Genomic DNA, 27,340 nt, shown 5'->3' on the forward strand with positions numbered 1-27,340 from the left:
CCAGGCCCTGACACAGCTCTCTGCGGCCTCAGATTGACGGCGTCTACGCGGAGGCGCATGTGCGCAGTCACTTTCGGCACAGATGATTTTATTCTGACGAATAACCGCATCCAAGTGCAACTCTTCCGTAGCCCCGCTCCCCCTCTCCGATCGCTCTCCGCTTTGATTCCCCGACGTTGTATTCGTTGCAGGAACAGTTGGCAAGGGGGCTTCTGATTTCCGAACGAGCGTTTAGCTTTCTATTTCCTCCAACGCCGTGCACGACAAGCAGCTCGACGCTGTCACCGTTTGGCGATTCATTCGTGCCCGTCGAAGCGAAAGCTCTGGTTGGACATATCCGCGACGGCAGCCGCAGAAAGGTAAGTGAGATCTTTTCGTTCATCTAATGTGAAATAATACAGCTTTCACTGAAACCAATAACATCATTGGGGAACGCTTTTTTCGGGTGTAATGTTTAGTAGACGTCCAAATCAGTTGCGCAGTTGTTTCAGGTAAAACATGAATTACGAGAAACTATAGACGAAGAGAAAACCGCATGCAGACAGCGATATGCGCTAGTCGTAGGCATAGAATATATGAACGGCATGTTTTTTTCCCCGTTCCTACTTGATGTAATATCATTTCTTATCTATCTTGTTCTCATAAGGCTACCTGTTTAGCATACACATCGTGCATGCTTGAAATGTTGTAACATGTATAATGGTATACAACACCGATAATCAGGAATGCTGTTTGTGGGCACCTATGGTAGGCAAATAAATAAATAATGGTTACGCTGCTAATGTATCTTTGTAATAAACACAAAAAGAACGTTTATTATGGTTTCATTGAACTCTGATTGCTTCCATACATTCATGCTTCCACGTCCCAGACCACCCTTTCCTTGTCTAATACGAAAAGTTGACAAGACAAAACTATAAGAGCATCAAGATGACATGCCCGGGAGTATTATAGAATATCTTTACGTGAAGTATAAACCACAAGCTATAGGAGTTCGGAAGTGATAAAAAACTACTTCCTGCTTTTTAGGATATCGCCACTTTAAATATCCAGCAAAGTTCGGTGTACTGTTTCGTTACAAGTTGAATGCACTGGAACCTATACATAGCCTTCATTGATTCCAGGTATGGATTTGACACAGTGGATACATCAGCAGTAATGCAGGCATTGAGGAGTCAAGATGCAGAAGAGTCTGGTGTGAAAATACTGGAAGATATCTGTATCGACTTCACATCTACCATAGTGCTGCATAAAGTGAACAATAAATTCAAGTAAGGAACGATGTCAGTAGGGTCGACATGATCTCGCCAATGCTATTCACCGCCTCTTTACAAGAAGCATTACGAGGCCTGGATTAGCAACAGCTGAGTATAAGAGTTAATGGAGAATACTTAAGTAATCTGCGCTTGCCTGATGACGATTGCCTGATGACTGCAAAGCATGATCAATGATTTAGACAGGCAGAACAGAACAGCAGGTCTAAAAATTAACATGCAGAAAACCAAAGTAATGTTAACGGTCTCGCAAGGGAACAGTAGTTCACAGTTCGAAGCGAGGTGTTCGATATGGCAAGGGAATGCGTCTGCTTAGGGCAGGTGGTGACCGCTGATCCGGATCATAAGAGAGAAATAACTAAAAGAATAAAAATGAGGTGGGGTGCATATGACAGCCTCTCTGAGATCATGAATGCAAGTTTACCAATAATACCTCAAAGTAAAAGTATACAACAGCTGTATCTTATCGGTAATCCCCTACATGGCAGAAACGTGGACGCTAACACAAAACTGCTGTATCTTACTGGTACTCACCTACGGGGCAGAAACGTAGACGCTAACCCAAAAATGCCGTATCTTATCGGTACTCCCCCACGGGGCAGAAACGTGGACGCTAACAAAAATGCTACAGCTTAGGTTAAGGACAACGCAATGAGCATGGAAAGGAAAATGATAGGTGTAACGTTAAGTGATCGGAAGAGGGCGGGGTGGGTGAGGGAAACAAACGCCGGTTAATGATATCCTAGTTGAAATCAAAAAGAAGAAGTGAGCTTGGGCCGGGCATGTAATGCGAATGCAAGATGACTGCTGGTCCTTAAGGGTAACGGAGTGGGTTCGAAGGAAAGGCAAGCGTAGCAGGGGGCGGCAGAAAGTTAGGTGGGCAGAGGAGATTAAGAAGTTTGCGGGGATACCGGGGGCGCAGTGGTAAAGGAGAGGGTTAATCGTAGAAGTATGGGAGAGGCTTTTGCTCTGCATTGGGCTTATCCGGGCTGATGATGATGATGACAAATAGAACATAAATAGAAAAACTCTAAACAAAAAAAAAAGAAAACGAGAAGATCAGGGGAATATAAAGACAGTGTAAAATGCATGATAAAATGAGTGCATAGCAGTATAAACAGCTTAGATAGCAATGAATGGTTCGAGAGAGGTTCGCCGTGCACTGTACAATAGCGGCAGAAAGTTAGGTGGGCAGAGGAGATTAAGAAGTTTGCGGGGATACTGGGGGCGCAGTGGTAAAGGAGAGGGTTAATCGTAGAAGTATGGGAGAGGCTTTTGCTCTGCATTGGGCTTATCCGGGCTGATGATGATGATGACAAATAGAACATAAATAGAAAAACTCTAAACAAAAAAAAAAAGAAAACGAGAAGATCAGGGGAATATACAGACAGTGTAAAATGCATGATAAAATGAGTGCATAGCAGTATAAACAGCTTAGATAGCAATGAATGGTTCGAGAGAGGTTCGCCGTGCACTGTACAATAGCGGACACACACACCTGGATTTGAAAAAGACAATGAAGACCCTAAGGCGCGGTGTTGTGCTGCCAAACGAACGCTAGAGCTGTTCTCCGGACGTTCCCCTATACCAGAGCGATTATTCTCCTTGTTACATTTGGTAGAGTTGCGGGCGTTCCCTCCCTCTAACACTAGAGCTTCGATGCTGTACCTTGCTCCCGACATTGGCCATGTCCGAGGGCACCTACCGGACTGTCGCCCACGACTCTCTTCATACCATCGTCTATTCTGGTGCACTCCGGCAGCGAGAACCCAGTATCTTCAGTGGAGCTGACAACCACGATGTCGACGACTGGCCGCCGTCCTATGAACGCTTCCGCATCATCATCATCATCAGTTTGACTACACCCACTTCAGTTCAAAGGCATCTCCCATTTCTCTGCAGTTAACCCTGTCCTTTGCCAGCTGCTGCCACCGTATCCCCGCAAACTTCTTAATCTCATCCGCCCATCTAACTTTCTGGCGCCCCCTTCTACGCTTGCCGTGTTTTGGAATCCACTCCGTTATCCCTAAGGATCAGCGGTTATCCCGCCTTCGCATTACATGCCCTGTCCATGCATTTCGACCCGGATGTCATTACTCCGTGTTTGTCCTCTCACCCACGTTTCGTGCTTGCGTTTTCTTAACGTTACACCGATCATTTTTCATTCCGTAGCTCGCTGCGTTGTCCTTAACCTGAACCCTTTTCATCACTCTCCATGCTTCTGCCCCATAGCTGAATACGGGTAAGATACAGCTACCTATCTAGCCGGAACTATTCCATTCTGCGTCGATTACCGACCGCTCAACAGGATTATACGGAAAAATGTACACCCTCTCCCTGCATCGAAGACGCCCGCGACTGCCTCCGACGAGTGGAATTCTTTTGTTCTGTTGACCTGCGCTCCTATTACTGGTAGGAGTGAATGGCGGCTGCGGACCACCAAAAAACCGCCTTTGCCTCTCCGGATGGCATTTACGAACTTGATGTCCTGCAGTTTAGCTTGTTCAATGCTCCTGCGACTTAAGAGCGTTTAATAGACAAGATTCTTAGCGGGCTCAAATGGCAAATGTGACTGTGTTATCTCGACGACGTCATCATACTTTCAAGGTTTTGACTCCCTTCTGGTCCGCCTTGAGCAAGTACTGCAGTGTCTGAATGACATTGGTTTGGACCTGAAAAGGTTCTGGTTTGCTGCCCGCCAGTAAACCATATTTTGCTACGTGCTCTCCAAGATGGCGTTTTGCTCGACCCTACGGAATAACGTGACGTTGCTGACTCCTCCCAAACAACCCCACTGAAGCAGCTGCGCATTTTTATTGGACTCTGCTCTTATTCCAGCCGTTTTGTCCGAGATTTTCTTCCAATTCTTTACGCTTTGACAGACCTACAACTCGGAAGCTCCAGCCTCTCGGCTTGGTCGCCCACTTAGACACCGCCTTCGCCACCTTCCGCCATCTTCTGGTATCTCCTCTATCTCCTCTCAGCACTGTATTGTGATGGAAATAAATCATTATTATATCTCCGCCACTTTGACCGCAACGCGCCCACTAACATTGACACTGATGCTAGCAGTGTTGACCTCTGCGCAGTTGACCTTACGCAAGCCGAACTCTGACAAAATCGGAAAAGAACTACTCCCCTACGGAAAAGGAGTGTTTGGTAATCATTTGGACAATTAGCAAATTTTTCCCGTGCGTCTACGTCCGCCCTTTTTCTATTGTTACAGACCATCTTGCCCTCTGCTGGTTATCCTCACTGAAAGATCCGTCAGGTCCCCTTTCAGGGCGGGCCCTTCGTTTACAGGAGTACGTCATTCAACTCGTCTAGTCCTCCTGTATGTTGCATCCATGGATTCTGAGCTCTCTGCGGTTGTCCCCCACTTTGCCATCCATGACTACGTGTTATATCGCTGCAACCACCTCTCCGACAGACGTAAATGGCTTCTTGTAATAAGTCGGCCTCTCCGTTCAGTTCAGTTCAGTTCAGTTTATTTACCTTAAAGGCCCCCTTGTATCAGGAGAATTACATAAGGGGTGGGATTTTAATGAAGTGAGCAAACAAAACAGCGAATATTATTTAGCACTGAAGGTGATCGGTTACATGTTCTTGAAAAGTAGAGGATGAAGCGATGTTGACGATGTCACGGGGTAGGCCGTTCCAGTTCGTTGCTGCTCGATGGAAAAATGAAGCAGGAAAGGTGGCAGTATGCGATGGCGGCCGGGCAACTTGTAGGGGATGACTGGTGCGGTGAGATATGCGTGCAGCAGCTGTGATATACGGTGACCGATTGAGGGAAGAATGAAACAATTTGTGATAAAGGGTGAGACTTGAAATGCGACGACGGAACAAAAGGGGAGGTAGTCCTGATAATGCTTTCAATGAAGAAATGGTGACGTCATATGAGCATGAAGAGTGCATGAATCGAGTGGCACGATTTTGGACAGCTTCTAATGTATTAATTAAATAAGTTTGGTGCGGGCTCCATATGGCAGAATCTGGACATCTACGCTTCCTTGGCACGCTGGTCATGTGCCATTGCTGCCGTGCTAAAACTCACACACACCTTCGACTTCGCTTATACTGGCGCGGCATGTTCCGTTTTGTACATGACTGCGTCCGCTATTGTCTCGACTGTCAACGCCATAAAATATCCTCTCGCCGTTCCTCCACTACCAAGCAGTCCTTGCTGTATCCAGCACAAAAATTCGGCTAAGTGGGCATTGACATCTATGGTCCACTTCCCATCACTCTGAACGGCCATCACTAGGTGATTGTGACAGTAGACCACCCATGTTCCTTTGTTTTAAATTGACAACAATCTGCGCTAATTCGAAAAAAAAAAAACAGACACAGGAGACAGACAGCAACATGCGTACTTCAACAGTAGCGGACATGAGAGCTCAGGAGGTGTCGATCTTAGCAACCCTTTCCGTGAGACATTTATCTTGACGTCAGTTTTATCTCGATTGAAATCGTGAAAATGTGGAAAGTGCCAGCGTCCCAGTTCATCAGCTTAAAAAGCGTGAAAGGCTACTTAAGTGGGTCTCCGAAGGGGTTGAAAATATACATAACTAGGTGTTACTTTGCAGGCACAACGAAACACTGATATGCCGACATGTCGTAACTAGGATTACATTCTTGTTTGACTTTGAGATCCATTTGGCACTTTCTTAGTTTTATTGGGTATAATCACTGTAGTACACACTTCGCTACTTCTTTCATACGTTAGACGCAAAGGGGCTTCGCGCTTACTTTTTACGTATTAATAAAATTCGTAATCTTTTTCGTAATGAATGCCTTTGTTCAAAAGGTCTCGAATCAGTTTGTTGTGTTTTAATTCTGCAATTTAGGACTGACGTAACACGGAAGTCACAGCACTTGACGACTAAATGAGCGTTGTCATGCGGCTATACACGACAGAAAATACGAGACAGTTCTGAGATGTCTGCAAATGAAGAAACCTTTCCCTTACATCAGAGATCATACCCGGAATCGGTGCTATACTAGCTGGCGTTCGGCCAAAGTGTATGATTGACACTCTAATGCAAACTTACCAAATTAGAGGGCGCGACAGAAAAGAAACAGAGATAGAAGGAAAAATCGAAGATCTTGGGTTGGGCCCGGGGCATTAGTGATGTTCTTGGAGCGAAGAAATGCAGAGGGAAATAGCTGCAGTCACGGAAATCCGAGCTCGATTCGCACTCAGCTTTCGGGGACAAGCGTCAGTGTAACGTGAGCCTCGCGCTCGAGCACGCAACCCTGGCAGACTTTGCGCACTTCGTAAGCCTGATGTTCAGCTCTGCGTGTCTTTTTCCCCGTGCACGGCGGACACGAGCGAGTCTGTGAATTCACAAAAGGCACGCACCAGTGTGTAGCAAATCATGCGTAACACCGCGTTGACGTCACAGCCTTTGGTGCGCTAGCGTTTTTTTTTGCCGTACATTGTTGTCCCGGCAGACTGCATCACGCATTTGCTTAACATTGCACTGAGACTCTGAAGGTCACGTGAATGGCGCTGACGTGATCAAACATGGTAGGTTTCCCCTAACTCAAAACCTTCCGCGCTTTTATATACGTTCTCTTCTTTTTAGCGTACCTGCTTCCGGTGATCCCACCGCGGTCACAGAGCCATAACACGTGCTACGTAAAGCCTCTTCTCTGTATTTCACGGATAGAGACTGGGCGTTTTTCTCGTGGCAAGCACCTCTTGGTTGTCTGTTTTTTTTAATTCGCGGAAGACTAACATTCTCCACATTCTTAGGAAGCGCCGGCATGAAGGCGTCTAAAAAATTTCTCTTGCACTCCCCTCGTAACACGAGGCTCACGACATCCAATACGCTTTTTCTTCCCCAACGAAAACAACCCGAAGGCTGTGCCTGGACAAAGGCATCGCAAGCTGACCAATGAAATGCGCATTGTTCCATCCATGTAACAAGAACGCTAACTTCCCAAAAGGCTTCGGTTTCTTACACTTCGCACGGTGATACTTTATGAACTAATGTTGTTCGTGCGCAAATTAAGCCCCGAAGATGAACGAATACTGCCAAGTATGGCTTCATAGCACGAGCTGAAGTAAAACGTTGACTCCTCGAAACGTAATATATTTAGAAGGTCTAACAATTGCGAGGACACTTTGGCAACTAAAGTGTTGAGAGGCGAAAGCCGAGGACACTATGCCACGATAACTTCCGATGGATGTGACGTCACACCATTCCCGTGGCTACATCGATACCAAAGTTATACATCTTTAGGGAATCATAAGTGTTAATTACGCTTAATTACACTTTTTTCCAACTAATTTGACAAAAATTCGACGTTTTTCCGGCCATTCTGTTATAATTTTCACTATGCCGTGACGACTTCCGGTGGATGTGACGTCACACCGTTAAAGCGGAAGCTTGGGCGAGTTGATACGACATTTTCATGAATAACAGCGTGAACTTGGACGAAGACCGAAGGAAGACACATAGACGGGCGCATAGACAGCGCTAACTCGGACCAACACTGAAGGAAGACACATAGGAGGGGACACATAGACATCGCCCGTCTATGTGTCTTCCTTCAGTCTTCGTTCAAGTTCGCTATGTTATTGAGGAAAATGTCACACCGTTCCTATGGCTATATCGACGTCCACGCTATTTGGACGCAATTTCGACATTTTTGTTTATAATTAATTAACTAATTAATCTACAGTCATCAAACTTGGCTTCTAGGTTCGTTGTTTTCTCTTCTATCTGAAGCAAGCAACCATTGGTTTTCTTCTATCTTTTTTAGTTCACGAGTTAAACGCGTATAACACGCTTTGTTAAAGGACAACAGTATGAGCCATAACGCATAACGCATTCTTCACCTAATTACATCTTGCCAACGAAGCCCCCGTTGTGACTCTTGTTATGGCGAGTGGCTGCTCACTTGAATGACGTGGGTTCGATTCCGAGCGTGGCGGTCGCATTTCGATGGCGGCGAAATGCTAGAAGCCCATGTACTGTTATTGCGATGTCAATGGACGTTAAAGGACCTCAGGTGACCGAAATGATCCGGAGAGTTCCACTGTGGTGTACCTCACGCTCTGAATCTCTTCGGGACGTTAAGCCCCATAGACCAAATCCTAAACATTGCCAACGTAGTACCCTGTCGTATCTATTCGGCTTCACGTTGAAAAAGCGATCATTTAGCAGCAGATGCACAGAGGGAACGAGTGGGGAAAGTATTACGACCTCCCAGTAGCAGTTCCATGTCCGGAAATCCATCGCAAAACTATGCTCACACCGCATGTACCTAGCGCTAAAAAATGTAAAAAGAAATTCGAATGACGCTCTGTGTGAGGCATGTTTGCCATCTGCGTCACAAGAGGGCAACATATGAGAGCAAGGTTGCTGAAAATATTTTTTTTCTTTTGCGATTATTTTGCTGCCCTTTGTGAAGTTTCTGCCGGCGAAAACCAGACGCGCATATAAGGTAACCAGTTTTCCCGGTGCGCAGCTCTAATTTCGTTCACTCGCTTCCACAGGTGAGTCCGACTGGTGCGTTGCTGCGCAGCTACGTGTATTGTTGAAGATTCTAGTAATGACGCGGGATTGTATTGTTCAGATCGGAGGGAAGATCAATATTTTCCAAATAATGCGAGAGAAGTTTGCTATGACATTCCTCATACAAAAGTATTCAACGGTCGCGATGATTTTCCGTCTAGAGCAGCGTTGCGAGATGCACTCGTGAAACAGCTTCGCGTTTCGAGCCTGCGCTTAAAAGCCCAGCTTTCTAATGTACTTGTCACTGCACTGAATATAGTATACTACTTCCGAGCGCACATACCTTTAGCTTCTTAAATCTAGGTGCAAGTACAGCAACTTTCAACTGCTTATTAAAACAGTTTTTTTTTATTATAATCACCGACCAAGCGATTAAGCTTGCACGACATGACTATGCAAGTATGGCTAAATTTATGCAAAAAAAGATGAGTAGACTTACGACTTAGCGATCCCACAGTGGAGGAGCTTTTTTTTTACATTGATATTTAAATGCGATGAATCACTATTTGTTTTTGTTTTTTGAATATTTCTGACCCCACGCTTATCTGTCCACAGGTACTGAAGCTCCAGGAAAGACGCTATGCCAGAACCCGCGGAAATCTCCAGAGATGAGACACAAGTCAAGAATGAACACGTGTATTTTAACAACGCATTCATCATCGAGCCCTCTGATATCACTAAGAAGAACAGCGAGAAGGTTTGTCCCGAGGAATGCCAACCAAACCATGCTTCAACGCCAACAAAGAACGTCCTGGCGGTTGTTCGCGAGAGCGGATGGATGCTGCCGTTGGTATACACGCACATCTGGATGTCGGCAGGCTTCTCACTCATGCAACCCTTCTACCCACCACTGGTAAGTTTCTTTCGAACATTAAGTGCAATTTCCACAAAAAAAGTATTACAAGCAAGCAGGTTCCAACTTCGTCAAACGCGTTTGCAGCTTGCGTCGAATGTTTACATAGGCTTCGCTCGTGCGCCACTATCGCAAACATTTTCTTCAACACGAACACGACATGGACCGCAGCAGTGGCCTAGTGGTCTGAGCCTCCGGCTGTATGCGGGGGTTGGGAGGTCGTCAAGAAAGTGGCATGTGTTGTTCACAAATGTCTCCATATTCCCTTAAAATGACTCCTGTGAATACTAATCAGGTGCGAATTACTTCACAGAGTTGATATTGAGGTTCATTGCTTTCCACATTTTTCTCGTGATTTGTTAGTCCCTAGGCTTCGCCACAGCCACCTGCAAATTTAACTTCGGCCGATTCAACGCCGAGATGAAGGCCCAATCGCGAGACGTCCTAGTTTGCTCTGCTCTGAGAGAAAGTTAGCTCGTGTTGAAAATAAATTTGAGTTCTAAGATAAATTTGCTTTAAATATTATGTAAATGATTTAAATAACGAGGAGCTTACCTTGCCGAGGAAACACAAATAGGAAAACTCTGGTTTTGTGCATTAACATCACTGGTAAGACCTCGAAAATCCGCGAATTCAAACTTGTAATCAGAGGTGCTGCTTCTGCAGGCGAAAAAGAAAACACCATAAATATATTTTGTTAACGACTGTTAGCTTGGCCTTGCTTATAAGTAGAATTTCACTCACTTATTTCCCGGTGTATTATAGTTGTTCATCGCTTCGTAAAACATGTTGCGGGGCGAGTTGGTGATGTATTTTCTTTTCTTCAAACTAAAACAGCGCTAACTTTTCAGACGAATACACAGATAGACACAGATAGACAGCGCCCGTCCTGTGATGTTTATCTGTGTATTCGTCTGAAAAATTAGCGCTGTTTTAGTTTGAAGAAAATATATTACGGTTGTTTCGTGGTGATATCTAGTGATGTGCTGATAAAAGTAACCGCAAAAACATACCAGATGCCTTCCGATGACAACATAGTCGCAAAAGCAGAAACAAGGCTGGTGCTTCGAGCTAACATTAAAAGCGCTCCCTCTGTAAATGTCTGCCGCACTTCTGAAGTAAGCATAATTGACCTCTTGTCATGCCCCACTGCATGTGCCGTTAACTATTTTCTGTGCGGTAGCATTTAGGTTGTCGTTTCCCATAAGAATTCCGGCTTCTCTGTCAAGAATTTCCTGATTAGTCGGAGAGGTTACATGACTTTGTGACGTGATCACAATCTGCCCGCCGCGGCAGGTGGTGACCTGCCCACCTGATTTTGAGCAAAGTGCCTACCATGGCAGGGGGGGGTTAATGTTTCGTCAAGAGAGGTCACATGACTTTGCTACGTCACCACAACCCGGCCACCATGACACGCCGCAACCTGCTCACTGGGTGGTGAGCTACCTTCCTCCTGAGAATAAGATTTATTGAAATCGATGCTAATTTGCCACCTCCACACAGTGGCGCAGCGCAAGAGCTTTACGAGAGCTCGGGCAGGGTAACCTGACCTCACAAGCGCCCCCCGCGGCAGCGGCGGATCACTTAACCGCTGCAACACTGTGCCAGGAGTGGTATGAGGACTCCGAGCGATCTATGAATGTGATTGAAAGGGTCGTGACGTCATCAACACTGAGTGATCACCAGTGAACCAATGATAGGGCAGAAGTAAGACTTTCTGACGGGCTAAATGATACAAAATGTTTTTTTTTTTCCCCAAAAAAAACTGTGCGCTAAATAGAGGTTCACAGGAAAAAAGTAGAGACGAGAGGACAAAAGCGGTTCTCTACTCTACAGCTTCTCTGCAGCGCTTCTCTACCGAAGCGTCTCTACTTTTTTCCTGTAGACCTCTATTTAGCGCACAGTTTTTGAAAAATGATAGGGCGCCGCCAGAGTCGAAAATCTGAGGAACCTAAATGTTTGTAAGTAGGCCCACCCCTAAAAATGTTCGAAGCAGGTCCACCCCAGAAATTGAATGAATGCGAATTAGTGCGTCGGATTATTATAATTCCTTTTGATAATCAAATGGAAACTACTCGAGCATCTAGAAGGTGCTGACCAATGAATACCAGAAAGGAAAAGAGAATCGTTTCCTACTGGACTTTTGGCGGGAATATCGCAAGAACATTAGACATTCATTGTGGATACCTTAGCAGGTAACATCCGCGTATATGCTATCGCATTTTCTTTTTTAGTAGCGTGTTTAAGAAGGCCCCCTAAGTGTTTTTTTTTTTAATAATGAGATGTTCTGTGCAAATCTGTGCTGGTAATAATGGTACAAACAGTATGTCCCGCTTTGCTGGCTTATAGACAACGTACAAAGGCGACACATAGTAGTCGTGTTCTGCGATCAGCGCTGAAATAGCCGCAGGGCCAGCGCCTGCTATAAACAGAGGCCCCTGAGCTCCTCCTGTGAGGTCAGCGTCCCTTGCCTGGTTGACGATGCCATGCCATGAATTTAGAACACGAGGTTGAAAAACTGACTGGCGCCGGGACCTCTGCCGCTGTCGTTTCTTTAGCTTTGCGGTCTGAATTCATGGCAAGGTATGTGTTTTGTCTGATCGCGAGCCGCTGATAAGGCACCCTGCGAAGGGCGCACGTGGCACGAGCTTTTAAAAGCTAAGCGTCGCTTGCTGGCGAACCAGTTTTACCCGAGCCATGAACCCATAACCATGAGATATAAGCGTCGTTCTGCGGGGAACTTGTCTGTTCCTTCGTCACGGTTGTCGAGCACGTAGCAATGGTTAACCTCGCAAAGTGCGTTGACGGCTCAGCAGGAGTACAGAGGCCTTTTCTTTTTCTATAAGGCGCTGGTTTGGTGCCCTTTCACGCCGCGTGCGTTGCCAACAAAACGGCAACTCTGCTACACAGACTGATCCGTAACGGGGAAAGCCCAAGTCGTGAAAAACCTACGGAACATCTTTCGCATTCGCATGCAATATTCCTGACGCATTTTCGTCAGCCAGCTGAAGGGCATGTTTCGCGGAATGTTCTTCACCCGTTCTTCCCTACCGTCTTTCTTTTTTTTTGTTACAGGTATAGTCTACATTACTTTTATAACATGTTCTTTTTCTACTTCCTCTTTTTCCTTTCATGAACACTAGGCTGCTTCTGCTGGCTTGGAAGCCTGGAAGTACGGCTTCTTCTTTTCAGCAACTAAAATCGCAATGCTGATGGGATCTTTGTTAACAGAACGACTCGTAAGTTCAATGACTTCATTTTTATAAAAACAAATTTTTGGAAGTTCTTTAGTGCTATGTAGAGCCAGCGCATGCTTGCAATGAGCACTCTTCTCAAGGTATATGCAAGCTATGTTTACGGAAAGTTCCAGCCACGCATTGACTATATGTTTATTTTTAGATGGCCTTTGGATCACCGCGCAAGTGCTACTTAACAGGACAAATAGGCTTCTTATTGTTCACAGTTCTTCTTGGGTGAGTCATGCGCCGGTCAGAAAACAGAACACCTCCGGTGGTCTGTTATCTGAATATGGTCTATAGAAACGTGCATAGAAACTCTCAGCGCATAAAATCATGCAACTGGTGGCTAATACAGAGACCATGCTTGCCTCCAGAGATTGCTATTGTTGTCTTTAAAAGTATGGCACATGTGTTTGTCTCAGCCACATTTTGAATATCTTCTTTTTTATTGTAAGCCTCTGTATAGATATTTCTTTCAATATTCCGAAAATGCTTCATTGCCCGAGATTTAAAATTCCCGGAGTCACAGGGTGGACAGCGGAAGACTTCTGAAACAGCAGTTATTTCACAGTTAATGCATGTTGGCTGAAGTAGAAAATGCAACTTTTCACTCGACCACTAACAGCCAGAAGTTCGGCATGATGTCCGTTTAGGTTAAGCAGGAAAATGATCCTTGCATTTCTAGCAAAAATCATGCGTGCCACAAATGTTGTTTAATTATTCTGTTGTGGTGTTTCTCAAAAACAAAAATGGCTTCCAGTTGTTCTCTTACCTTTTCGCCATCGATAAAGCAAGAAATGAAGATGTGCTTTCATCTCTTGCCTGTTTAGATTATGACGCCTCTATCTGGTTACGTGACCTGTTTTCGCTAGATTAGCATATTCATGCGGACAGCTTTCCAGGCTTTGTATTAACATTTCCAATTTTAGAGTGAGGTGAAGAAGGCGACTGCTTTTATTTGGTTTAAGAAGAAATAAGCTTGCGCTTGGAAAATTTACACACAGACGAGGATCATTACGTAGACAAAGGCGAAACTTTGATGTCAGCGTTAGCTCTACTTAGAACTCTTGCAGGTCAACTACGAAAACGTTACCCATGAAATATAATATTTCTGCCTTTTATCAGACGCTGACGGCTTGAGCTAAACTGAATTGCGTAATGTTCAGCGAAATTGCTTCTTAAATTAACTAAACGAACCATCTGCTTCATTCTTGTTCAAGTGATGCAGGTTATGCAGAGAGTGGCAGAGTACAAACATATATTTTAAGCATGTTCTAAGGAATACTAAGCAACCTGCGATTCGCGTTTAAGGGGCACGTTTTTCATGTAGAGGATTCGTGCTTCATATAAAGTGGAAATGTGAAGTGGTCATGAAACTTCTGGTCAATTCTGTAACTTGCCGTCGTGCTTCAGGCAGCGTTGTAGTATCAGTGCGACCCACTGAAATATTGAGCTGGTGTGTTGCGTAAAATATTAAAGTCGTGTGCATTTTTCGGCTGAAATATCGACCACCCACCTTTTGCAGGTCAATGAACTGGTCTCCCACAGGAAACATTTTCCTCACCCTCTCCATCGTTCTCGCCATCATCGGTGGACTTTTCTCCACTGTCTTCATTGTGTCCGCATACGCGGTGGTCACATCAGAGTTCCCCATGCACACGGGCCTTATCATCGTAAGTCCTGCATTGTAATTTACCTTGCTTTCATCACCTCTCGGACTACAAGGTGACTTAAATATAGGTGCATCCTGGTAGCGCGCAGGTTCTGAAATAGTTGAAAAGGTGAAAGATGGCGAAATTTACGCGAGAATTCTACTGCGGATGGCTATAGACAAGCGTAATAGTCTGGCAGCAGCAGTTGCGTACTATTCACAGACCAAGAGTTTGTGTGCGCGGTAAATGCGGACATATTGCCGCAACAATAACGCTGAGAAAGTTTTTAATATAAATGAAGGCAGTCACATCGCGAAGAAGTTTTTTTTTTATTAGTAAACCATACCGAAGAAGGTACGTACGTAAATGCGCGCCAATGTAGCAGGAATCAAGAAATCTTTCTAAAGTGAGCAAGTTTGACACGAGCAATTTGATATAAATCTCGATCACCCTTGTTATTTCGTATAACGCAAAAGGGTGTTTCGTGATGTCGAACCCTCGTCGAACCTCTTTGTAATGAAAGTCGAGCATAGATAAGCTGTTCTCCGCTATCTGTAGTAAAGCAGGTTCTGGGTGATGGTAAGAGTGTCGCATAATTTAAAGCACTTTAATTTTCGAACATATTCTGCAAATATATGCTACGGAAGCGTGTCAAGGTGCCAAGGCTTTCTTATTCTTAGGGATCAAATTTATCCAGACTTGTCGAAATGTGAACCGTGTTTTAGAGGAAAAACTGTTTTTCTTCCGGTTTCCAGTCTACAATGGAATTTCTATGGGGTGCCGGAAACATGGTCGGGTCAGGCCTCGGTGGAGTACTGATTGACGTAAGTGGAAGACAAACATTTTTTTGAGGGGGTTTTGCTCACTCACGGTTTCTGCAGCTCACTGCTGAAGGACGCTGCGTCGTGCAACACACAAAATAATCATACTTGTCCTGTTTCTTGTAGTAACTCGATTCAACAGCTGTAGTTAAACCAGACTGCCGACAAGCGTTTTTGGCATAAAGAACAAGAAGTACAAAACAAACGCAGGCGGCGCTAATCTTGTTTGAATGAACAGGTAAACGATGCTTGAGTATTACCATCAACGTACTAAAGCGAAAACATTTAGTCTTCAATGATTCCGACAGCTGGAGTAGCGATAAAAAATTTAGCTTTGTATAATGATAGCCCATATGCTCGAAATATTTACCACACCGCTTGTGTTAAACAATTAATTCTGCGTATGCCATAGGAGACTTCAGTTAAATAGATATCCTCTTCTATAACGCGACCTATTTATATCCAGTCTGTTCAGTCCTAAGTTTGTCATTATGCCACAGTTTGCCTTCAGATTTAGTACACTTTTCAGCCAGGCGTGAGCAGCCTTAACTGACAAAATAAATATTCTCTTACACACGCAATGGCCCTTCTCTTCCATCCGTCTGCATCTATAGCGTTATGTTGAGGCTTCACGACGAAGTTCACAATGCCGGGTCCAAAAAGCAGCTCAGCTGCACTCTTCTTGCAAATGGAGAGCTTTCGCCTCTGCACCCGCGCTCCTCCGTTGCTGAAAGCATGCACTTGATAGACACCCAGCGCTGGGTTTTTGATTTCGCAGAAAACAACCACCGAATTACAGCTGTCAAGCAAATTCCGGGCCCCCAGTTCATCATATCATTCACGCGGTTGCAGTTGAGCAGGTGCAACGCAATGTGTTCTCGGAATGGTTGCGACTAGCGAAGATCTGCCAGCTAAATTTAAAACACAGGCCAGAAAATCTTGATGAAACCAAGATTCTAGATTAGTAGCAGCGCTAGAAAGCTTTTGAGCACGTTTGGTATCACTGTATCGAATTTCCCAAACCATAAGAGACAACATATGCCTGCAATTGCGTCCCAGTAACGCTGAATTGACTTGAATTGGATGATAAGCTTTGTGATAATATCCAACCCGTGCTACACTCTTCACCACATTTGTCATCGTTGCAATCTGAGTTTTATATGCTGCTTAGTTTTTTTCAGTAAGATATGAAGCTTTGCAAGCTTCCACTGTAATGTTGTGTGCAGTTCAATACTGTTTGATGACGGGTTTCTTTGTTTGTGTCCCAGGCTTGGGATTACCCTCTGCCTTTCTTTGTAATGGCAGCGTTAGTGCTCTTCTCGTTGCCATGGACATCTCGGTCAAAGAGGCTGTCTAACAAACCCGTAAAAGGTAGGCAAGATTTTTACTCTCTCGCTTCTGGCATTTGTAGTTCATGAGAAAGAAAAGCCAGCAATATTTAATACTTAAAAAACAAGCTGTACTACAGCAACTTCGAGTAAGGATCAGTCAAGGGAGCAAAACAGTGCTCATGGGTCAGAGAGATAAGGGTGCTAAGATCTGTGGTCGCCGTTTTGGAGTTGTTCAAAGCAAGGATTTGCACCAACAGCCATTCTGTACTTTTGTTCGCGGCTATGAAGACACTTAAAGCGTAATCTATTTTGCTCAAGCTTTTTTTTTTTAGTTAAGGAGCGCATGACACGCTCTGCTGAATTCTGATCGAAAGTCTCTTGTTTGAGGCATCAGTACAAACTAAAACTGCTTTGGTGTACATTTACTCTTTGCGGCGACATTTAATGGCTGCTCGCGGAGGAGTGGTAGAGCCCAAATATTCAGAAAAAAATATAAGGGCGTTTAAGTCACCTCAAGAGTGGAATATGATAGCAATAGGTTTTACACTTTCCGCAACTCCTGCGCAACTTTTGTGTGTTTGCGTCAGTTTCATTGCAATTGTCAGCCCGTAAACCGTCATATTCGGTCTGCTAGCTAAAGAGCAGGTATCCGCTATGCTATGATTGTGCCAACTTTAGCAAGCATTACATTTTTTCTTTTTTATTTCGGTCCTCTGCATAAGTTGTTCTTTAGGAACTAGGTTGCTGACAACCCGGTGGGCAGATGTGATGATGTCAGAAGGTCACATGGCGTATCTTGGTCAATCAGGCTGCCCTGCCAGGGCAGGTTCTGATGACGTCAGAAGGTCATGTGACCTCTCTAGACCAATCAGTGAATTTCGTGGACACAGGAGATCGGCGGGGCTTCGGTGCGACAGCTGTAATGCTGTCGCATAATTCAGAAAAACTACTGAGAATTTGAAGAGAGATTAACTGCAGTAGGTGATCCATTTTGGCCGATCAAACTATAACAGCAGGAATACATTTTGACGCTGCGCGCGACACCAGCTTGTCTAATTTGTTATGTTTCATCGCATATTTTTGCACTTGTCGGGATACCGTGTTGGTCTGCTTTTTACATTTTGTTGACTGACGCTCCAGGGCTCATCAAGCTTCTTTTAGATGTTGATTGAAAGGAATGAAGGATGTTTTTGGGTTTAATAATCTTCAGAATTGCTTCTTCATTTCTGTCCAAAGAATTATTTACCGCTAAAGTATTCAATGGAGGCTATAAGGAGGCTAATTTGTCATGCGCTGCGAAGCACCTTTAATTTTGAGTGTGAATCTGCAATCTTGTTAAAGGGAAGCTGAAACGGTTTTTTGAGAATTCGAGGTTATTCAAGAATTCGAATCTATCAAGCTTCTAGACAAAGCATGAACAGTATTTTTGCACCAGCATTTAAAATGACGTCATACTCATCGATTAAAACCGCGAGGATGTTTAGGCTTCTTCTCACTACGTTGGAGGAGTGCGGGGAAACTCGGCAGTGACGTCATTGTTGCCGAAATTTCAGATGTCCGCTGCTTACGCCTGCATGGTGCTGTGCGTCGTCAGATGGCGCCAAACAATGCATCGTGACCTTCACCTTTCATGGCGTCGGTTTTATTCCATGGAATAACTTTTTCTTCGCTGGAAACGTAGGGCCGTCATACGTGACGTCATTATCGGGGCCTCTGCCCGTCGCTGTGCACTTCAGAGAAGCCTGAACGCCGACGACGACTTTATTCGGCGATTATGCCACCATTTTAAATGCTAGAGCGAAACGATTTCGCAGGCTTTACGTGCACGTTTCGAACATTCGGCGACCTTAAACTCATCGAATTCTAAAACCGCTTCACTAGCCCTTTAACAATGATTTGTTAACAAATCATTGCACTCCCACAGTAACAACAATGAACAAACTATTCGCCGAATGTGCTGCTTCGCAGTTTCTAGCTTTAACGATCAAACACAAGAAATTTTCAGATAACCACTGGGCGGATCATTGCCTCGCTTTTTTCTTGTTTTTGAAGATGCGCATCAATTTCTCAGCTCTGTTTATCAATTTATCAACGCCATCGTTGATGTGGTTACCTTTGCTCCCTTAACTGCGTCGAAAAACGCTCTGCCAAACTCTCTCTGTAGAAAAGTATTATCTTATCTGGTCACTAGCGAACATAAAGAAATCACCCAAGCTCAACCAGAGTCCGTGCTCCATGAGTATCAAGTCTTCTGACTTCAAGAAATGTGTCTTAGCTGTAACACATTCTCAGAAAAAGCTTCACGATCGCTACGAACACAACTGTGCAAATAGCGTTTCAAAGGGCTGAAGTGCGTCGTGCGCAATAAGTGCGGCTTTACTGCGGAGCATACACTATATCCAACAAGAAGTTCTCAAGCGCCAAAAACATTTTATAGCATGCTATATTGCCATACTTAGCCGCTTTTGCCGTGACCCTCTCGCTTTCACTGTTGGAGTTCTCTTTCGCTTCTTGATATTTCGAGCCTTTTTAAATTTTTTATTCTTGCCTGAAGTGAATAAAAAAAGAATGAGAGAAATTTTTTCTGCATAGGTTTTGCGAGCAGTTAAATAAATACCAAGAATAAGTCCTAAGCTACGAAATTTGCAACTAATAGCAATTGCTGTTTACAGTCTGTTCACCGACAGTATTAAACTTTTGCTTTGTTGAGCACAACAAAGTTTCGATAACTCATAACTCTCTTCAGACACTCAGAGCGCTAGGCAATGACGGGGTTCATTTGCCCGTAAATTACAGAAACACAGCAGTGCCCAAGCCCTGAATCTTCAAAAAAGCAGATGAAGTTGTACAAACTTCTGATAGATCCAGTGTTCATGATTGACATGATTACACTGATGCTGAGCTGGGTGATCATGGGATTCAATGAACCGACCTTGGAGCCGCACTTGAGACAGGTAAGGTTCCTTTAAAATCCGCATAATAAAAATCTTCTTCAACGGTAGTGAACAGTCTACTCTAGAACTACTCTTTATTTCAGTTTGGACTCGACACGACGCAGTTGGGTGTAGTTTTTATGGTGCAGTTCGCGAGTTACACTGTAGCAGCACTAGCACTAGGACTACTATGCCACTTGAAGGTAAGTTGATAGAAAACGATCACTTTGTTATTTGCGTTTGTACTTAACTATAATGTGCAAATTTTCTTGCTGAAAAATGATATTAATATAAAAGGTCGTTCGCCAGCACAGACGGGAGATTATTACGCTTCACTTAACGTCTTTAAACACGGTATAATGTTTTTTGACGTAAAGTTTCTCTAGATATAAGGTTCAGTTTAGTTTAGTTTATGGGGTTTAACGTCCCAAAGCAACTCAGGCTATGAGAGACGCCGTAGTGGAGGGCTCCGGAAATTTCGACCACCTGGGGTTCTTTAACGTGCACTGAGATCGCACGTTAAGGAACCCCAGAATTTCGCCTTCATCGAAATTCAACCGCCGCGGCCGGGATCGAACCCGCGTCTTTCGGGTGAGCAGCCGAGCGCCGTAACCACTGGGCCACCGCGGCGGGTCTAGATATAAGGATTTGCCCTGTAACAAAGTCTCGATGGCTGTTCTCTATTTTTGCCTGGATAATTTTGGCACCATGTAGAAGTAATATCTTCGTCTGTATCTTCTCCGTCGTTTCCTTCGGGCGATGCTGGATTGAAAACTGATGCTATATTTGAAACGCTAGTGCATTGAATATAGAAAGGAATGGAAACTCAAAACAAGCGGAGGAGAGAGATGTACACCGATATGCAAATGCGATATATTATTACATGCAACAAGAGGAGGAGAAGGAAAGGCAGGAAGGTTAACCAGGAGAAGAAACCGGTTTGCCACCCTACACTGGGGGAAAGGGATGGGGGCTATAAATGTGAAGGATAAAAGGAAGTAACGGGAGAATGAAGCCACTAAGCGAAATGAATAAGCATGTGGCAAATGCACGACCTATCGTGCCAGCCCGATGCTCTCAATAAAAGGAGCGGTGCCTGTGAAGCCTTCACCGCCGGCGATCGGCACGGTCACTGTACGAGAATCTTCACCATTGTCAGCGGGCGTTGATCAAGACGGTCATGCCAGAGAGAGAGAGAGAGAGAGAGAGAGACTCTTTAATGAAATGCAGAGAATTTAGCCGGCGTTTAAAAATCGCTGGAATGCCTATCGGCACTGCATGCAGGGCACACAAAAGGAATGTGTGCATAGTGTCGTCGCACCCACAGATTGCATAGGCAGGGTTATCAGCCATACCGATAACAGAGGAGTGGTTCATGAAAGCTACACAAAGACACATGTGACAATGCAAAATTGCTTCACGTTGTGATAAACCGGGTGGAAGCCAGAGATTCAGGTCAGGGTCCAGGGATCCTAGATGGGAGTTCGAAATGTTAACTCGTGAAACAAGGCGCAGCATTGATATACACAAAAAGACGACAAGCAGAGGCGCCTGCGCTTGTCGTCCTTTCTTTTTGTGCGTGCCAATGTAGCGCTTTGTTTCACGAGTTAACACGTAGAATCAACTGGTCCGGAAACATACTGTACTGAATGAGAAAACTGGCCGAAATTCCACGAGGCAAGAGTTATCTCCCATGCATTTGTGCGAAACGTGCTCGCCGCGTGTGCTCTCGAAAAGGGGAATGGCACACGATCACCGTCGTGGTGGGCAGTTCATTCGGTTATTGCCAGCGATATCGCTTTGTCCTTATAGCTATTGGTAGATAATATCGTCCTCTTTATTGACGGCTGAGTGATGAAGATCTCAGATTTCTGAGACCTGTCGTTCATGGTATCTACAGCGAAGAGTAGTCTGTAAAACTTGGAGGGCTGCTTTAGAATAAGTGACAATAGACCACTGGGAGGGCTTTCCTGATTGATGTACTCAATGATGACAGAGTGTGAGACATATTTTGTAGCCACCCGCTCAACCTCGTTAAGCTGGCATTGGCGGCACATTAAATCACCACGGGCGCCAAGTGCCTCTAACACAGTGATCTCAGTGCATGTCGTCTGGTTTTGTCATAAGCAAAATGCAAGTGTGAGTGATGAAGGGAAAAGGCCGCAGCTTAGGCTGGCTGTTGTGCACTAAAGTTTTTGCAAACGATAGCACGCCTTCAAACAGGCGGGCACCATCGACCATCTAAGGGTAGGTGGTCAGATTATCGATGTTTTTTTCTTTCAGATGGATGCTCTCTGCGCTTTCCTCGGTCAGTTTGTGACAGTGTTCGCTTACATCCTACTAGGACCAGCACCATTCATTCCGCTCGAAGCGTAAGAAACTATTATTTCTATATTCCCTGTTAGATATTTTATGACGCGTCTACAACTACCCTCTACCAAGGTAATATAAGGTATAATACTTAGGATGCTGACGCATCACTGTGTCCCATGTTCTATATTACCAGCCAATACAGGGCAACTTCGACCTTTTTTATATACTCTCTTAATGGTTGACTTGTGTTACTGTCGGCTTTCTCACCAGAGTACGTGACTCTATTTTTCGAAATAATCAAGCAATAACTTTAAATCAACAAAAATATTTCGACCGAAATTGAAATGTCAGCGCGCGGCCCGGAGGGGAACGGGAGGGGGACACTTGCATGACGTAAGCGATGACGTCACTGTTTAGAAGCGATCCGCATATGGGTGACGCCGAAAGCGAACTGGCGACGGCGCAGCACATCCGGGAACTCAGCTCAAATCAGCGACTCTTTCTCCATGTCATCTGACAGTTCGAGTGACCGATTCTGTAGTCACAGCTTCGCTACAAATAACTCCCACTTCAGCAACGACTTGCCGCGACAAGAAAGGCTTCATCAGGACGAGTTTGAGCTAGCACAGCACATCGCGGTTCGATATGGTTGCGAAGGTTCAGCCTTCACGGTTTAGAAATAAAAGTTGATGCGAGTGTAGTGAAAAAGAGGGCAGAGGAATGGAGTAATAGCACATAGTCAACTCAGCTCAAACAGAAAACCACAATGTAAAAATGGTGCCAGGCACATGTCAAGGTAAGAGAAGAGTAATTACCGGTGTGTCCCCGTTTAAATAAATTTAAACGGTAACCTGCATGCGTATCAGACAGGCTGACGAGTGAGGAAGTAAATATAAACTTAAGTTCTGAGATTCTGAAAGCCTTTGTTAGAAGTTTTGAAGTGTTTATACATGTTGACCCCCTAGCGCAAGCGGCATATTTCGTTAACGATAGAACAATCATGACAGCGGCTGAATGCAAGTGTTCAGACCGCATTTATTAATGAAAAGCGCTACGATAATATATTTCTGTTGCCAGGTGAGTTGTCCTGGCCATGCGTGGGGTTCACTGCTGTGCAACTGTCTCAGGGCGAGTGAACCTTTCTGTACCCAAGCCACAAGTAGCTTTGTTGCTGTTCGCTAGTTGCAGCAATTTACGCAGTCAGGGTTAAGTAACTGAAACAGGACACCTAACGATCTGCTAAATTCGCTGCCGTTGGACTTCTCATCATAGCTGCTCTTCCAAAAAACAGGCAGCTTCACAGGTGTCATGTTCGTGTCATTATCGTTGGCCAATCGTGGGTCATTGTCTCGGTTGTTGAATGGATGAAGAATGATTCAAGACGCCGTGTTGTCAGATGTCGTTCTTTGGCTAAAATTGCCGAGTTACCACAGTCAATCCGATGTCCTGACTTCTGCACGTGCTTACCAAGCGCACTTGATGCAATATTCGTAATTTTAAGCCCACGCTAAGATTCCTCGAGTCGTCGCATGAACTTCACCGTCTCGCCGATATATGCCTAGCAATAGCCAACACAAGGCATCTGATAGGTAACACCAAGGAAGTTGATATCCGGCAGACCACTCTTGACAGGGGGAGCGAACCTCAATCTTCCCCCTCCCCCTTTTTTTGCCCTCTGATAATATATAGCTTTCATTTCTGAAACTTCCGGTGGTTTCCGCTTACGTCAGTCCCTCGCTTTTCGCGATAAGAGCCTAGGAACTTGAAATAAGGTACAGAAAAACTGGAGAAAAGAAAAGGAGAGTTGAGGTTGGCGAGTGGCCGTTTTCGTCAGAGCTTTAGATTTAATTCTTTTGGTCTTTATTGTTCTTGAAATATTTTTAAATACTCTTGGTTACTTTCTTGCGCTTTTTATTTCTACTGTCCCTATTCCTGCTATTGGCTCGTGGGAGACAAATTTTGTCTGTGCTGCTCGCGTATTGAGACTGAAAAGAGTTTGACCACTTGTTTAAACGACATAATAAACGAAGGTACAACGACAACGAGCATACATGACAGTCCAATATGCGTTCTAAACATGAAGGCGCAATATACGGTTTGTGCACGTACTTCGTGCGTTCTAAGCTGAGGTACCTACCCTCAAAAACATCCCTTCGTCACGTTCGTGTTCTAGGGCTGTGAGTATACGGTTTATCTGCGTGAAGTGTTTACTAATCTCTCATAACATTGCTCCTTTTCGTTCTCCTCGTAGGGCCATGTGGATGGTTTATCTGTCTCAAGTGTTTACGGGAGTGGGCATGGCGGCTCAGTTTGTTTGTGGATACTGCCATGCATTGAAGCATGCAGTGTAAGTATATTCACGCTGAAGACCAGCAAATACAACTGTTTCTCACGACTTCACTGTAATCATTGATTTCTTCGCTGGGGTCACTGGGACAGAATTTTGTTGCGCTTGCGGCTAGAGAAGAAAATGACACTATAAAACGGCCCAGAATTTCAAGAAAGCGAGCATCTTTTCACTCTCTGTAGTGGGAACCTGCCGTGCTACGACACGAACCTTACAACGTTGACTCATTTTACTTTAATCGCTCGGCTCTAGAGCCTGTGAATCAGGTGGATTGTTTTGAAAGTTTCTGCACTTGTCAAGAAACGACGCATTGGATGAACTAAAGCGTAATTGAGCGAGATAACTTCAGGATTTATTGGGAGTTGATAAGCATGACTGGATGTTGCAACTCGGCCTTTTTATCGGTGCCGCTGCAACATCTGTGGAAATAATGCCCCTTGAATTCCAGGGCACGTGGCTACTCTGAAGACATCAAGACAACGTCTTTTATTTCAACGGTTGTATTTACAATACTCGTGCTTGGGTGAGTGCACTTTTGGTGGTTGAGTTACCTGTACCTGCCATCATCAACTACTTTTATAATTAGAGAATGCTGCGTTATTACGAGAAGTAAATAATAAAATTAAGGAGGAGACTTATGACTGTTTACGTGCTCTGAATGCGAAAGCATGGCATTTTAGTTTGATTTCTTTTTTTATTTTTATTTACTTCGAATTCTCTCTCTTCCTTCCTAATGGAACTCCTACTCGTTTACATACAGTCGTGAGGCAACGCATATCCGAGGGTCACCTTTCTTCGCCAAGGAGCAACGCGAGCAGAAACGACAAGAACGAATGCGGCTAGGGACTAAGCATTTCGAGCCTGGCTGGGAGCTCCTGACGCTGGTCCTGATTTCGTTATATAACATGCGCATGAAAAACCACAGAGTAAACATTCTGGGTACCGATCTCTTGTATGCGTAAAAGCAGTTCCTTGTAGCAAACCATGACATATAATATTTACTATTGCTAGCAGTTCCAAGTAGTGCAGTCATTTATTACTGTGGCCTGTAAGTTTCCGTTCAATCAACAGGTGTGTTAACGAGTGCTCTTAATTTCATGGCAGGGCTACTGTAACGCCTCCTATTGCCGGGTACCTTGTGGAACGGTTTGGGTACAGAAGTGGATCAATGTTCCTGCTCGGTCTTCTTGCGTTGTGGGTGAGTGCGCTAATTAAAAATTGCAGAACAAATCTCTTAAGAACATTTTTCATGGTGCCAAATAATACTTTTATAATTTTCTTCCCTAATATAAACAACTTGCTTCTGAGTAAATGGTGCCCATGCGTACGCAATCACCGAGAGCACATGGGCTTTAGAACACGTGAAACGAACAACGAAACTATTTTTTTAGTCATACTACGAAGAAGGAAATGAGCACTGTTTCGGTGAATTCCTATAGTTATTCATGTTTTAAGATGCGCAACTGTCTGCTAGTGTCTGAAGAAGTCAATAAAACAATCTTTATGTAATAACATTAACCCACTCATTGTTTTGTACAGACACTCACCGTTTCTAAGAGAAATATTTCCTTTCATTTACGCACTAGTAAAGGCCGGATTGCTCTTAAAAACTTCGCATATTATTTATCTCGAATTTAAAATATTGAGAACGGGCTCGGGGCCGTAATTGCTATAGAGCCAGAATTAAATTCGAAATATGGTCGCAGTTTCTGCAAGCCTCACCCGAATGTCTCTAAATGTCCTGCTCCATTCTTTGCTTGTTTCTTTCAGACTCCGGTCACGTTTTGCCAGTGGATTGTGTCATCGTGCAGAGAGAAGAAGAAGAAAAACTCCGCCACAACTGATTTGCAAATCACCACGTGTTAGTTACGCGCGACTAATTTATACTCATAAACACGAGAAGCAGGCAGCGGCATCCTCATCCATCAGACCGTCCGGAGTAATTTTTTTCTGCTCAGGCGAATACTGAGAACTTTCACGGAATTGGAAAGTCAGTGAAACTCTTCTGTGCTCCTCGAGTGTGTTGCTCAAGCGCTGCTGCGTTCATCTGAGCGCCGGTCGACAGAGCCGAATTCCTCGCAAACGAAACTTAAGCGAGTTAAGCAATAGATAAAATATCTGGCATTGCGGCATCAACTCCAAGAGGCGAGACCACTTAAACGAACACTGCCACATGCCTTCTTATTTTCGACTATATAAGCAATTATCGTAAGAGGTTTGAAACCTCTTCTGGCTGGAATATGGCTTCAAGAGACGACTGTGATATAAACTGGCTTCCAGTGAGGTAAAGACGCTATGTAAGCAGCTTTGTAAAACCACTTTCCGCATTTGTAACCACCAAACACCACACCAGCATCTCTCAGCATTACTTCAAGGGTGAAAACAAACATATAAAAACTTATATAACTACTTTTAGGCTCTTAAACCAAGGTACAATATTTGTATATGGTAAAGGCGGCAAAAAAAGTTTTCATTCACAAGTACGCGCCATGGACTGTATTTTACTTCAAAGTGCAAAGAAGTCAACTTCAGTCAGACTCGTTGCATTAAATCTTCGAGCAGATTACAAAGCAGTAGTTTGAAGGCTGCGAACAGCTCAATCCTCATATCAAGGCTTGCTTTTTCTCACATTTTATCTTCCATCGATTATCATATTTCTGCCCCCGCGTGGACAGACACATCAGAAGCACGCATTACCGCCGTTCTCTTCCCATAATCAACATAGCGCTGATCTCAGAAAGTCCTAAAATACTGTGATGCTAAGTGTTTGTAAGAAATTTAGTCAGAAATCCGCTCGAGTGGACATTTCATCCGAAAAATAAAGTTTGATTATAAATCTTCACTAAACGGCCTACATCTCCAATTACTTTTAAGCGTTCTGTTATGTTGACTTCGGATAAAAATGATGCAATAAAAACATTCTATGTCCCTAAGAAGTAAGAAAACATGTCCTCCGATAACCTGTGCGTACTAACGTTCTCTTGCAGGGCCATCTAAAAGAGCACGCGGTGACACTGGCAGCGTGATGGGGGCTCTTCAGGCAGCATT

The 27,340-nt window shown here is 44.4% G+C and overlaps 1 protein-coding gene across 1 annotated transcript; it reads left to right on the plus strand.

Annotated features, from left to right (window-relative positions):
* On the plus strand, positions 1 to 27,093 carry LOC149358983 (MFS-type transporter SLC18B1-like). The gene is made up of 14 exons (XM_089571160.1): positions 1 to 359; positions 9,359 to 9,656; positions 12,800 to 12,895; positions 13,056 to 13,129; positions 14,421 to 14,568; positions 15,303 to 15,371; positions 16,637 to 16,739; positions 19,496 to 19,653; positions 19,737 to 19,835; positions 21,916 to 22,004; positions 24,197 to 24,292; positions 24,741 to 24,815; positions 25,397 to 25,490; positions 26,063 to 27,093. Exons 2-14 carry the CDS (start codon positions 9,384 to 9,386, stop codon positions 26,156 to 26,158), a joined length of 1,470 nt encoding a protein of 489 aa, XP_089427286.1. The 5' UTR covers positions 1 to 359; positions 9,359 to 9,383; the 3' UTR covers positions 26,159 to 27,093.
* Positions 27,094 to 27,340: the final 247 nt, after the last annotated feature.

The sequence above is a fragment of the Amblyomma mixtum genome, chromosome 2, assembly GCF_055824585.1.
Source record: "Amblyomma mixtum isolate Tamu chromosome 2, ASM5582458v1, whole genome shotgun sequence".
Classification (NCBI taxonomy): domain Eukaryota; kingdom Metazoa; phylum Arthropoda; class Arachnida; order Ixodida; family Ixodidae; genus Amblyomma; species Amblyomma mixtum.

What these genes read in the sequence shown, in the direction of transcription:
- LOC149358983 (XM_089571160.1), top strand. Translation starts at nt 9,384, where the DNA reads ATGCCAGAACCCGCGGAAATCTCCAGAGATGAGACACAAGTCAAGAAT. An exon ending in TGCACACGGGCCTTATCATC is followed by an intron (nt 14,569 to 15,302) that starts GTAAGTCCTGCA and finishes TCCGGTTTCCAG; the next exon opens with TCTACAATGGAATTTCTATG. An exon ending in GTCTAACAAACCCGTAAAAG is followed by an intron (nt 16,740 to 19,495) that starts GTAGGCAAGATT and finishes CGTAAATTACAG; the next exon opens with AAACACAGCAGTGCCCAAGC.